The sequence below is a fragment of the Enoplosus armatus genome, chromosome 5 (genome assembly GCF_043641665.1).
Source record: "Enoplosus armatus isolate fEnoArm2 chromosome 5, fEnoArm2.hap1, whole genome shotgun sequence".
NCBI classification, from domain to species: Eukaryota; Metazoa; Chordata; class Actinopteri; order Centrarchiformes; family Enoplosidae; genus Enoplosus; species Enoplosus armatus.
The window spans coordinates 11,482,974-11,497,529 of NC_092184.1; the positions used below are offsets into that span (position 1 = coordinate 11,482,974).

At 40.3% G+C, this 14,556-nt stretch overlaps 1 protein-coding gene across 1 annotated transcript in view; it reads left to right on the top strand.

The window, feature by feature from the left end:
- cadm1b (cell adhesion molecule 1b) overlaps positions 1–14,556 on the top strand; it is a 127,720-nt gene that overhangs the window by 98,726 nt on the left and 14,438 nt on the right. The window contains exons 4-8 of the mRNA XM_070905804.1: positions 1,390–1,542; positions 3,165–3,302; positions 8,880–9,038; positions 10,249–10,345; positions 10,636–10,808. Of these exons, the coding sequence (XP_070761905.1) occupies positions 1,390–1,542; positions 3,165–3,302; positions 8,880–9,038; positions 10,249–10,345; positions 10,636–10,808 (720 nt within the window). The remainder of the gene's footprint in view (positions 1–1,389; positions 1,543–3,164; positions 3,303–8,879; positions 9,039–10,248; positions 10,346–10,635; positions 10,809–14,556) is intronic.

A 14,556-nucleotide genomic window follows, 5' to 3' on the forward strand; every position in this document is an offset into this window, starting at 1 on the left:
TTTCTTCTGTGGGATCTTCAAGGAGGAAAAACAGCACAAAATGAACTGACTTTTTGAAGCAAAAACTACCAAAGATTCACTGGCCTCAGCTTCTCAAATGTGAATACATTCTGGTTTTGTTGGTCTCCTATGAGAGCAAACTGAATATCTGTGGGTTTTGGACTGTTTGTGTGACAAAACAAGCATCTGTGATGGGCTTTTTTCACTATTTTTTGATATTTTTATACACCAAATGATTAAACCGAGAAAATAATCAGCAGATTAATCCCTGATGAAAGTAATCGTTAGTTGCCGCGCTAATATGTAGACATGTTTTGTTGAAAATATGCTTAAACACTGACTATAAATACCAGATGCTGTGTACCCTCCATGCTCTTACATAAGCAGTCAGCCAGTCATTATATGACTTGCCTGGTATAAACTATATTTGGCTTCTCAGAAGTAAAGGGTTTCCCTCCCTAGCAGGTGCTTCGACTCTCAAAGTGCATCAGTGTCATTGTTTCCCTTTGAGGAGAGACTTCCAAAGAGCTCTCAAATTATATTGGGGGATGAGGTTTCGTGTTGACACTGCCCTGAGACCTTGGGTAATGATCATGATGCTAAGTGTAAAGCCTGAAGGGAATAACAAACTTCCCGCGCTTTAAACAGGGGCTGAATAGAGTTCGTTAGCTCGACAGATGCAGAGAGGACTTGATAAAGAAGGCAGGTCAGAACATCAAAAGGGCTCCCAATCAAATCAACCAAAGCTGTTTATGTAAAAGAGTGCTCAGGGATGAGGGCTGACCCAAATGAAAAGCAGAGTAAAAACTCTGAGGGAGATGGCTAACCTAGTTTGACGACATTAAAGGAAAATTCATCCAATCTATACCGGCATTAGTATACAGATTCCTGGCTACTTTTGATTTAGAGTTTCAAGCATCCAACCCTCTCTACCTCTGCACCGTGATTTAATTCATTATGTATGTTTGAATGCCTCTCCCTTTTCTGGAATATGTGAGTTTGATGCATCCATCCATGACCAGCAGCAGCCCATTTTAAGAGTTCCTAGCTTGTTAGGAGTCCTCATGAGCACTCTTCACACTTTCCTGTCTTTGCGAGTGCTCTGTGGACTGTAAAGCTACTTTATAAATCAACTTGTATGAATCATTTTGAAACTCACTTTTCTTTTACTCAATTAAGTAGAAAGCCCACAAAAGGGCAGCGCTCCCCCCCCATCTCTGTCTCATTTTCTCCTCGCGTCTCCTTTGTCTCCCTCCATCCCCTCTCTCATTCTCACCCCTCTCCTGCTCTCATTTTCTCCTCTTCCCTCTGCCTTCTCACTCCATGTCTCGCGTTTGTGTCCCTGTACTCTGTATCCTCACTGTCTCTGTCTCACATGTATCCCCACAGCTCTGAAGGACAGCCGGTTCCAGCTGGTGAATTTCTCCGACAACGAACTGCAGGTGTCTCTGTCCAACGTGTCACTCTCCGATGAGGGACGCTATGTGTGCCAGCTCTACACAGATCCTCCTCAGGAAGCCTACGCAGACATCACTGTCCTGGGTAGGTGTGAGGGTGCATGTGTGAACCTCACACACATATCACACCCTTTCTCACATGCACACACACACACACACACACACACACACTTTTATTGTATTTCTCTCCATTGTAGATAGTGAATATGAAATAATAGTAATCTTTGAACCTGTTATCTTTAGCAGCTGAAACAAAATGTCAGCCAATTAGGCTCTCGCGGTGCTCAACAGCATAACGAAAAGGAGCAGATGCTGAAACTGATGGCTCAGACCACGTTGATTTTGGCAGCTGTGTTGACTCTGTGAATCCTGGTGAATGTTGACTTGGCTGCTCCAAACGATTCCCTATTGAGAGTCAGCTGTGCCACACTTTGATGCTTTGGAGTGAAATTACTCTAGTTAAGCTTTATTATACATGCAGACATCCTGGGGGATTGAAAGGAATTAAAAGCACTTTAAAGTAATTACTCTAGTTGTACAATTGAAACCTAGCTGCAGTATTTCTGAACCGAGGGTTGCATTGAAGGGTCCTTGAAATAAACACCCCGCTGACTTTTTGCTTTCAAGTAACTGAAGTTCAGCAAGTTTTCTGTGATGACTAATGCGAGGGACGAAGGATAACTGCCTTATCCTATTTTGTGTACACCCATGTAACTATAGCATGTAATGTGGGAAACACTTTATAATAAGGGTGCAAAACACATGCTTACGTGCTTACTCATGATGATTTAAGGCATGTTAAGTTGCTCTTTAAGTTGCATTAACATGCTGACATTAGCATTTAGCTCAAAGCACTGCTGTACAGCCTCACAGAGCCGCTAGCATGACTGTACACTCTTAGTCTTGTTAGCTCACAGTTACTACCTACATTAATGCATGCTGCCAAATTAGCTGGAAATCCAATTACATAGAAAAGGACATTTCAGTCCTGAAGGCAGAACAGCACCTATTCTCATAGAAATATGAAGAAACGTGGTAGTAAGATGCAAACATCTACATGTGGTTGCATGAGCCAGCAGTCCATGTTTATGGCTCATTCACAAGCTGGGCCTTTTTTTTTTTTCATTTCTGACATCCAGCAGGTGCCAGTTGACAAGTCAGGGGGAATTGACAGATATGTTAAAGCTACAATGCTGACAGCTACACAATAAATTCACTATGCAGTGTGATAAATGAATTGTTCATCATTACTTTGCCATTTCACACATGAGATCACCATTTCTTACAAGTTGGACCTGGACTTGTGTCCCCTCAAGTGAAGTCCTGTCTTGATACTAATTTGCAAATGATTACTTATTATATTATTCACTTATTACTTATTAACTAGAAGTGAGAATGAACAAGCTTAGGAGCTGTTCTGCTTTCAGAGAGGCTGATCAAATTCATACGTCTGAAATTAAATGTAATGGTTTCCACCTCATTTGGAGGCATATAAATGAATGTTTGAAGTAACATTCATTCACTGATGCTCTATTAAGTGTTAATTAATGACACAAACTTAGTGACTTTGATCATTTCTTAATGGAGAGAACTTTACTTAAACATGTGTTTTGTACCCTTAAGTTATTAGTGTTATCAAATGTTGTGTGTGTGTATAAATGTTGTTATGCTGGTGTCTCTCTGACCATTGCCGTTGCTGTGGGTCAGTCCCGCCAGGCAGCCCAATCATCGAGAGCCGCGAGGACCTGGTCAGCGAGGGGAACGAGACGGAGCTCACCTGCACAGCCATGGGCAGCAAGCCAGCTGCCTCCATCAGATGGATGAAAGGGGAGGAAGAACTGACAGGTCAGTAGAATAACAGCCTCCCCCAGTTTGCTTCACATGCTCCAGGCCTGTCCACTTCCCTACAAGTCCTGGTCTCTGGGGGCACTTCCTCTGTGAACAAAATGTAGTTCTCCTCTAAAACATTAATGTATGGGAAGTACCACAGAAGATAATCACACCTGGCGCATACAGCTGGAGGAGAGCATTACATTCTTTCTTTACCAGTGTGTAAATCCCCTGTCATACTCCTGAGCTGCTTGCTCAGCTACAGTATATAATGATCAAACTATGCATGCACTACTGAAAGAGGTGCAACCCAGGCTCATGTTATGTTTCTCATAAATTTTGGCAAAACATTTGCCTTAAAGGCATTTTCATGCTGTAATTTTCATCTCAGAGATGCTTGTTCAGATTTAAAGTGGCTTAAATATTTACTGCGAACATTTAGTTACAGCTCGACTGCTGATGGAGTTCTATGTTTTTAAGAGCAGACAGCCTTCCTTTAAACAATCTATACACAGTAAACATGGTTATGAGCTCATATCTGCACATTTCATATTCATTTCAGTACCTTCGGGCCGGCTGTAGGCTGTTGCAGGGAGGGGTATATAATCTGGGGTGGTGAAAAATCCTTATTACCTCTCAGTTATGATTAGGGGTCATCAATTATTCATTAGATACTTATTGTACAGCAATGGGGGATATTCATTTTAGTCATATCGTATTTACACAGAGTGGATATCTCTGGGCTTGTTGTCAAATTATATATGTATTAGAATGGAGAGGATTCATTTGGCTTGTTGAGAGATGAAATATTTAGACAAGAGCGAATCTGAAGCTAAATGCCATCTGTGCCTCCAGTGTTCCCTACAGGAGTCGAAGTCAATTTCTGTTTATGAGTTGTCAAGTGTTGTGTAGGGGAGGGAGAGACAACAGGATGGTTAGATCAGCGAAATGCCACTGACATGCTGAGCGGGGCTAATCCATAGCAGCAGTGGATACATAAAGAGAGGCAGAGAGTCACGTCCTCCTGTACCCCAGGAAATACAAATCACTAGTCATTATGGACGTGCTAAACAATTCATTAGAACCGGCACGTATTGAGATTAAAAGGCACACATCACACTGGGTTTTATAGAATATCTGTGATCATGTTTGTCTTACGTCTGTGTGCAGGCAAGACAGTCGTAATGGGCAAGGAAGAAATCTGCCGGCTAATTTAAACACACTTTCAAATTGGCCGAATTGGTTTTGCTACCATTTATCATGCTGGCAGGTAGGGGACTGATGGGCCTGAGAGAGAGACTCAACACACAAGGTGGCAAAATGCTTGTTAGCATAAATGACAGCTGCAATATTATTTAAATGTAGTGGAGCCCCGGTGCTCGGCTGCTACTGCTGCTAAAGTACAGAAGGAGATTTGTTCCATTCGGACAGATGGATGTAAATTATGTGTTTTAAAAACTGTATGTGATCATGCGAAGCTGCATGCAGGAGATCTAACCAGGATTTTTGAAAAAAACACGAACTAACTAAAATATTTTGTTTTTATTTGGTGAAATGAGTTGCCAAATGTCATGCTTTCTATATGAATTTTTAAAAGATGCACTCCACCATTAAAGCTACCATTTCAAACCCAGCTTTGAAAGATTTTAGATAATGGCAACAATCAGTATTCATTTAAAAAAACTCATTTTGGGAATCTCTTAGCAGTAAATAAAAGCTTTATTCACTCATATTTCTTATGTTGGTTAAATATTATAAGAGCTTCAGCATAGTTTTAATGTTGACCTTTGGGACTCATATTTGTGAATAAACATTATAAGCTCAAGGCTTACATACTCACTTTTTCCTGAACTTTTGGCACTATCTCACTCTCTTCTTGAGTGAATAGAACATCCTGACATCTGAGAAATGGCTGTGTAATATAAGATAAGATAGGATAGTTCTTTATTTATCCAGAGGGAAATCGTTGTGCATCAGTTGCAGTACAAAGAGTGCAAATATAAACAAATAAACACAATATAAGAATAAAGGTTTGAAATCAAGTAAGCGAATGTTAATTTTGGAATATTTTATTATTTTAAGAGCTACTTTTGTAACGTAAATAAATCAGTGAGGTCAGTTTTTTTGGTAGTAAGTAGTATTATATAAGTAATATTGGTACTACTTTTCTAATAAGGCACCCTTTATAAAGGGTTAATTCGCTGTAATTCATGGTGTTATTAATAGTTAATAAATAATTTACTAATGCTTTACAGCACCTGTTCTTATAAATGTTTTATAAGTTCTGTGAAGGATTAGCAAATGATTATTAACTGTTTATAAAGCCATTGATTACACTGTATAAACCCTCAGTAAAGGGTGCCTTGTTAATTAAAATTCACTTGTCTAATGGCACAATTATTATCCTGTACAGAGTGTGTAGTGTGTGGAGCAAGTTTAACGTCTATATTATCTTAATTGTAGCCTGCTTTACTGATGGTAATATCAGTCCTAAATTACTGTCCAAGCAATGTTCAAACAGCTTGATCAGTGGCTGCTTTTCAGCACGTTGGCAGGCAGAAGACTCGGGTTAGACGCTGACTGAAAGAAAATGTCACCCTGAGAAGAGGCTATGCTTGATTGCGTTGGGATTGATCAGTGGTTGATGCTCACAAGAGCGTTTGATTTGACATCTCTGCTGCAACACCCAAATCTCCTCTGCATTCAAATTCGAGTCCTTCCACGACCTGATCCACAGTTGTTTTCCTCATCTGGGTTTGGATGACACTGATAATTGACAAGCGTTGGTTGGCCTGTACAATGATAATGACTCTGTCTGCATGAGTCTGATCTTCAAAACATGACTTAGACTTTCAAAAGTTTGCCAACTGGTTTTCATATCAGAATTATTTTGTAAGAAGAATTATAAGCAAAAATAATTGATACTAAAAGTCAAATTGAGGACTCTTTTCTTCATGACAGCGCTGGAACGAGTGAAGCAATGCAATTTTCCTGACCTTGAAATGTGTTTCGCCTGTCCCTTTGGTATTTTGCATGGTGCAGAGGGCAAATGAGAGGCACAGCATCTTGGGACTTTCATGCAGACAAGTTAGCACAAGGCAGGGTGGTGCTATTTTAGTAAAAACTGTCTCTTTGACATTGCAAAGAAGCAGCTCTGTTTTCTGCACAAAATCAGCAGTGATGGTAGTGTTGTCTGCAAATTTAAGCTGCCATCACATTATGTCACAAGAAACCTAACCAAATCAAATGTAGGATGTTTTTTCTTTAATTTGTACTCTCATTGTACAAATTTTATTGTAATAAGTAACTATATATTATGTTGGGAAAACATGACAGAAGTTCCACAAACATAAACATACATTTTAAAGTAATTTATGTACCTCTTCTGCCGTCCCCACAGTGTGGTTGAAGTTGCACAGCTATGCAGCTGAATGTAGTGGAATGTTGCATTAGCAACACATTAGCTCCAGACATCTAGTATAGTGGTTAGCTTGGTTAGCAGTAAGCTTACCATAGAAAAACACAATTCTACTAAATCAAAAATCAACAATCGCAAAACAGCTGTAATAAAAGGAGATAATGCTCCAACTAGGGCATTTTGGAAGTAGATTAAAAATATGTTAGCTTGGTCAAAGATCTAACAAAATGGCGGCTGTAACAATGTCAGTTAAACTGCTATAGAACTCTGCCAGCAGTGGTTGCTATAGTAACAGAATGTTCAACTGAAACCAACTGCTGATGGCACAATAGAACATTTGGCTGGACCAACACAGTCATATTGTGAGAATATGACATGTTAAAATCCTACAGATTTCTGTTATCTGAATGAATGATTCTGAGCAAGCTGTGATTTAAAACTGACATAATTATTATTATCATTAAAGGTTTTTTTTAGGAAAATCTAATATGGTCTCATTTAATGGTCTCATAACAACTGTTCATTAGGCCTACTGTGAATATCAGTTTGATTATCTTATGCGTGATTCTCTATACATTTGCCATATCACAATATATAGATATTTGAAATCTATATTAGTATTGTGATAATGATTTAAACATTTCATCCCACCATACCACTTTGCTCTGTGCCAACTTTTCCTGAGCCATTTTAGTAATGCATCGCTGTGATTGGTATGAGACAATTATTGTGACTGGCTGAGAGGATAATGACTCATCATCACACCCCTCCAATTCACACTCCACTTCACCCAACTCTTTGGACGCATAGGGCGGGTGTGCTTGGCAACGCCCTCATTGACCTTACAAATGTGACCTAGTGCGGCGCTTTGGTCTTTGTGATTGCATGATGACAATAGAGCTCTTGATGAGAAATCTCTGTTGTTATTTGGTGAGGAACAAAATGGCATTGTTGTGTGTGAGTGTTACCTCTGATCACAGCACTCTACTTTAACTAAAGATGGTCGGGATTAACTAATTTGCTGTGTGTCACGTTAATGCCTGCAGAGCTTTTTAGAGTGAAGTTAAATCACTTAGATGTAGGTCGTTAACAGCTTACAGGGGCAAAGACGTATACCATTAGATAAACGTTTTTTTTTATACCTTAAGTACATTATATGTTCTACAACCTGTAATGTCTTTACTCATTATGGGTTTAACATATTTTAAATGTCAATGAATATCAGTCAGCACTGTTTACCATGTAATATATTCTGCAGCAAAACAGCAAGATAATCACATTTTCTAAATGAAAGCCATTTATTTTTTATGCATTTTTTATGCATCACACAATCACACTTTTTATTCCTGCTGTTATTATCATTATGTTCCTGTTGTTACTTACTTGCTCTTCTCTAACGGTCAGTGAGCATTTCAGACAGCCTGTTCTTTCACTGCAGTTGGCAGAGTGGTCAAATTTAATGCCCCTCAAGCGCATTGACCACTTACCGATCCCAGTACTTTAAATTTTATGTAGGCAGGTCTTGGGTGGGTGGGTGTGTGTTACACGGGGTTAATATCCATCAAGAGGCCACATATGTGTGTATTGGTGATCATCAACTGTGGAACAACAGTGTTTTGCCCTCCCTGAGTCCAGCTGGGCTCCCCTGTGACAAGGCTGAAATGGAAGTGTGCTGCAGGTCAGAGTGGGGCTGTAATTATTTCCTCACTTCATTAAGTGCGAGTAAACCATCACACTCAGCACTGCAGCTAATGCGATGCCCCTGTGGCATTGTAATGCTCTCTAAATGAATGCCCCTCTGACAGCCCAGAGCCTTGTGGGCAGCAGATTACTGCAGGGTTAGCCCCAACAATGCTCAACCCTCAAGCTGCAGAGGCATTCATTATCAGGCTTATATGACCCAGTCGCTCCACTCTGCTCTCGTCAGAATCGAAGGCCTTGGGCCCGTCTGAATCCTCTAAAGTCTTGTTCGGCACCACATCACCAAATCATAAATTAAATTTAAATGCCATTCAAAAGCACTCCACTTTGACAGGTAATGTGCTCTTAATAGCTATGACTATTTGCTCATTATGGTCACTGCAGGTTAGCGCTGCTGCTGGATTGGAGATTTGTTTTTGAGCTGTTTAGCCGTTAACTTTTTACCCCCTCTCATGCCTGTGATGTTTTTCTAGGTGAGACAACAGTTGAGGAGACGTATGACAGGATGTTTACTGTCACCAGCCGGGTAAGATTTTCTGTCACCAAAGAGGATGATGGAGTGCCCGTGGACTGCATCATTGACCACCCAGCTGTAAAGGACCTACTGGCTCAAAGACACTTGGAAGTGCTATGTGAGTGACCTAAAACTGTACTTTTTCATGTCTAGAACTACACCAAGGCCTCGTAGACAGTGCCAGAGACTTTCTCTTGCTTGGGCTCATTGGGGGCTTACTTATTGGTGGGGCTGTAGCATTTGATGGCATCATATGCCTGCTGCAGACACTTCTGAAGATTCAACGGTACCACCCACTAACAATAACAATCACAGTTTGTTAAAGTTAAAAAAAAAACATGAATCATTTCAACCGCTCGTCTCTGAGTCCAACCGAAAGTAAACACAGAAAATAGCCACCTGGAATTGCCATTATGGCTAACCGCATAGGGATCCAGCCCAACTTCCCCAATTCTCTACAATGGAGGTGGCGAGTTAGAATGACCCATTGAGTCACAATGGCCACATTTAGTGGAGATACACCAAGTTGTTGCTTCATTGGCCTCCAGGAGTTGAAAGGTATCAGTCTCTATAACCAAACATTATAGCTGGGTGTGGTCAGGCATAGTCTGTTGTACTTGTGACCCCACCCAACTGTGGTGTAGACAAGATGTGTGCAAGCAGCATTAGTCTAGGTGCAGTTACTCTTCAGTAGATGCTTAGGTGACCCTCAGTGTATCCTCTGACCATCAGATCACAGTTTTTCACTGCAGTGCTGGTATTCTAATCTCACAGCCTACTGGTGCCTTGGCCCATGGGATACAGTCACCACAAAGGGAAAAAAAACAACAGCTCAGGTGTCAAATTATGTTTAGGTGTTTTTTAAATGGTGCATTGATTGAAGAGGTAATACAGGCTGCCTTACACTGTTAAACGTCAAAGAAAGGTTAAGGTACCCTTTTGTAGTCTGTGTAGAATATTAATTTTTTTTCAGGTAGACAACTGTTTTGTCTGACCTTTCAAAGAAAAAGAGAAAGCTTGACTGGAACCGCTTGACATTTTGGTAATCTTTGGCTAGCATTGATAAGAAGAAAAAAATCATTTTGCTGTAAGGTACTGTAGACTGACTGGATGTCTACTGAGCACATGGCATAATCATTTCTTCCCCCTCTGTGTTTCACTTTGGGCGGTTTTGCTTTCATTTAGAAGTCATTTTCTCTCAGGGCTTCACTTTAGAGTGCAATATTCATTTAACTTTTGCTTTAGCTGTAGGTTAGAGGGAAAAGGCAGTTTTGTTATAACTTATGACACCGGATTGTGTTATAAATACTCACCTCTTATATTTCCAGATAAACCAGAAGTGAAGATTGTGGTGACATATCCCGAAGGTTTAACCAGAGAGGGTGACAATCTAGATTTGACGTGTATCGCAGAAGGAAAACCACAGTGAGTATTCACGCAGATGGACACACTTCAACATTTCGCACTGAAATGTCTGTTTAATTTCATCCTTTCCGCTGTGTATGCCTTTTCTAACAGTCCGAGCAGCCGTTTAACCTTCACATTTCATTGTACCGTTTAAATGTTACCAGTTGTTTGCATACTGTATAAAGCACATCATTAGACAGGGCCTGCCAATGGCCCTCCTCAGACAATCTCAGATTTGACCTTTAGTTCAGATTTCTAGCGTGGATAGACAGCGCCTGAGTGATGTGTGTGGTATTTATGCTCTCCAGTCCCCATCAGATCAACTGGCTGAGAGTAGACGAGGATGTGCCACCTCATGCCGTGGTCACTGGCTCCGATCTCTACATCGAGAACCTCAACAAGTCCTACAACGGCACCTATCGCTGCGTGGCGTCCAATGCCGTGGGAGAGGCCTACGACGACTACATCCTCTATGTGTATGGTAGGTATTACGCTTCATTGCACTTGATGTTTAAATGCCTCCATCGCTCTTTTCCACCAGGATTCAGTCTGTATTGCTACTACTGTAGCTTTGGCAGTCTGTGGATTGTAGTGGAACTGTAAAGATTTACTACAGCATTTGTGCAACAAACAGAATCACATTTCAAACATATATGGATGTAAGCCATTATTGAGAGCAACAGAATTACGGTGGCTGCAGTTGACAAATCCACAGAACTCGAATTTGCGTCAGAAGATTTGAGCTGCCGTTGTACTATTAATGCATGATGAGTTTGAACCATACAGAGTAGAAAGGAATGGATAAAGGGGTTGTTGACTTTGGACTGACATGTTGAAAAACTCAGGATGTGATATTTTAGTGGTAGATTTATATTTTTGAAGCAACCGTTTTCTACATGCACAGTCACATCACACTTATTTCCTGTCAATATCAGCCCCCCCAAAATTCACTTGTTTACAATTCAACAATGTGTTTCCTGTTTCAGTGCGATCTCCTGGACGGGTCCAGTGGCCTTTTGCATTGCTTCTCCTAAACACAATTTACCCTTCATTGTCAGGCCTTCCCCATCCATAGCCACTCCACTCATTTAGCATTGCACTCCTATAACATTGGCAGACTCACGATGGACAGTTGAAAACAAAAACAGCAGAACCAGATATATCACCTCTTGTCTTACACACATTCTTCTTCCTTGCCAAAAATTGGCGCCTACATTGCCCACAATGCAACTCGACCGCTGACAGTTCATCCGGAGAATCGGTGTGTTATGCTAATGTAGCCTCGAGCCGCTAGCCTCAAGCAGAGATGAGGAGCAGGCTACAGAGGTCTGTAAAACACCGCCTGATTTTTTACTTTTTATTTTCAAACTTGTGGTCTTCAGCCTGAACTGACGCTGACTCAAGTGACATCACTCAAGGCAATGCGTCCCATCTGGAGCCACAAAAGGTTTTACGCAACTTTTTCACATATGCAGAAGTATTCCCCAAGACCTGTAAACAGACTTTGATGTGTAAAATCTGTGGAGTACCCCTTTAAATCTCATCTTAAGACCCATCTATTAACAATTGTGTTGTAAGGAGTGTTTAATATGACTGGATGATGGTCTGTTAAATGAATATGACTAATATTATGAATCAGTTGACTTGACGTCAGAGTTTACCTTAATTCAAATTTGACATGTAGATTTGCAACCACTAGAAACACTGATGTACTGAGTTTGAGAATGGAAATTTCTTGTAGTGATGTGCCATCATATTGTTTTGTACAAGATTACCCAACCAGTCTACAAACCACAGCATTGCTCTCATACAGTATTTACAGTGTGTGATCACTCTGCTCAGTATTCATGAAACCATGACTTCACATTCTTTTTTAGGGCTGAGAGCGGGGCAATGTTGTTGGACAATGAGTGGGCAATATGTAATGTGACCGGAAAAAGGAAAAATAAATGAGACAATCTCAAACTATTCCTAACAAAACAAAAACCTCATAAGACTGTTGACTATGACTCTGGCTATGACTATTAGGTCTCATAGCAGAAATTCAACTCCATATTTCCACGATAAAGATGGGCTTTGGTCATGTTGACTTATTGAAGTGGGTGGAATTTCAATGTGTTCTGCAGCCAACCAGTAAAGGGCAATAGAGGGACCATCTCTCCCAGGACTTGACTTTAAATGCAGCGGACAGTTTGTTCCCCTTGGTTTGAACCTCTCTTCACTGAAGCCTCTTCTTCTTTTATCTTTAACATGGCTGTCAGTCATGGCACGCTAATAGCAATTTTTTTGTGTGTTTTCCTTGTTTCTTTTCAACACCTCCCAATTCACAATACAACAATTGAAAGAGCACAAAATGAAGACAAATACATAAAATAAAGGAGGCTATTGCCAATGGATTCACTTGGCTGAAATCACACATAATCTGCAAAAAAAAAACAGTTTAATGGTGCACCATGCATCTTTGCACTTCCCCAAGAGGGAACAGCAGGAGGTAACTGTTTGAAGTTTGGAAAAACGAGAAGGACTTCATAATTTAGAAATCATGGAACGTGACGTCAGTGAAGTACACATTCCTCGGACCTTAATTCCCTATTTTTGGTGGCTGGCAGGGGTGATGGGGACGAGGGGAAAATAAATTTGCAGCAGGTGCAGCCATTGTTGGTGAGTTTAGCTTTCTCTCCTTGGAGCGCTTGCTCCCTGCTGTTTAGAAGAGGATTTTGTGTTTCGCTCCCAAGTTTCAATTTGTTTCTGCCTGTGTGCCAAGAACATTGTCTGCCAGTGACCAAACCTGAAACCAGGAATAAGGGTGAATCTTCTGCGTAGACTCTCAAGTAATGTGTACAAAACATGCATTTCTGCATCTCCAATGTGTAATTTATATGTTAGATATATTTTTATTTAGTGCAAGTTAAGTCTTTGTTGTTCGTGAGGCTTTATGTAATATTTAGTAATACTTCCTGATGTTAGGGTTACTAAAGTATTTATATCCAGGACTCTTTTGAGTCATGCCCAAAATCCACAATGCATTAACTGAGGCTCAGAAGTCAGAAGTGCCCCTCCACTCAAAAGTGTGTTTTCCTTATTGTTACTTCACTCGAATGTTTGGCCTTCGCTGCGCAGAATGATGTACGTGCAGTTTGATACTAGAAGGCTGTTTTCACATTCATCTGCTGAAAGGAGGAAAGTTTCTCTGTGCTCACTTATATCTGAGTTTTCAATCAAGGTCCAGCAGGCAACTTAAACATTGAAAATGTACTTTTTAGTGAAGTGGGAGACAACCTCGTCCAGGAGCAATATTTCCATATTCATATAATCTGGATTATTTACTGAGTGAGAAAAAGTAGATATAATTTAAAGTCCCCCTCCACTCAAAAATAGTTTTTTCTTCTTGTTCCTACAGTTTGATGTTTGAGCTTCAGTGTGCAGAATGATGTATGTTCAGAGTTTGACACTAGAAGGATGTCTTCACACTCATCTGCTGAAAGTGGAAAGTTTCTCTGTGCTCACCTTATATCTGAGTTTTCAATCAAGGTCCAGCAGGCAACTTAAACAAGACGCAAAGTGGAGACTCCTCCAGTACATTGAAAATGGACTTTACAGTGAAGTAGGAGACAACCTTGTCCAGGAGCAATATTTCCATATTCATAGAATCTGGATTATAGGGAGTAGATATGCTCATAGTGCTCACTGAAAATCTGATAATAACGGGCGGGCCTACGAGCATGATTTGTGACATCACAAATAGCTTTTAAGCCAATCCTGGTCCAATTTGCAACTTATACAAGTGTGATGTAGAAACGTGAAGCCGCCAGTGCACTAACACTGAGGATGGACTTTACAGTGAAGTAGGAGAAATCTTGTGTCCAGCAGGAAAACTTAGAAATTAACAAAATGTGCATATTCATAGATTCTGGAGCTAGAAGAGTAGATGCCCTTTTAAGGATTTTAATGTGGAAATTGTATTTTCTTTTGCAGAAAAATGTGTTAATAAATGTCTGGAGGGGATCTTTAAATAATTTTTAACACGGTAATCAAACTTTTTTTGTGGAAAAAAAAACAAATCAGACACACATTATTCAGTGCTGAGTCTTTAAACATGTCTGGAGGGCATCTTTAGGATATGATAAATTGGTGCATCTCAGCATTACCATCATACTTTATACTTACTACTGTGCATTGTACAGCGAAAAATGTTTTTCCTGATGGGTATCATAAACGTAAAAAAGATA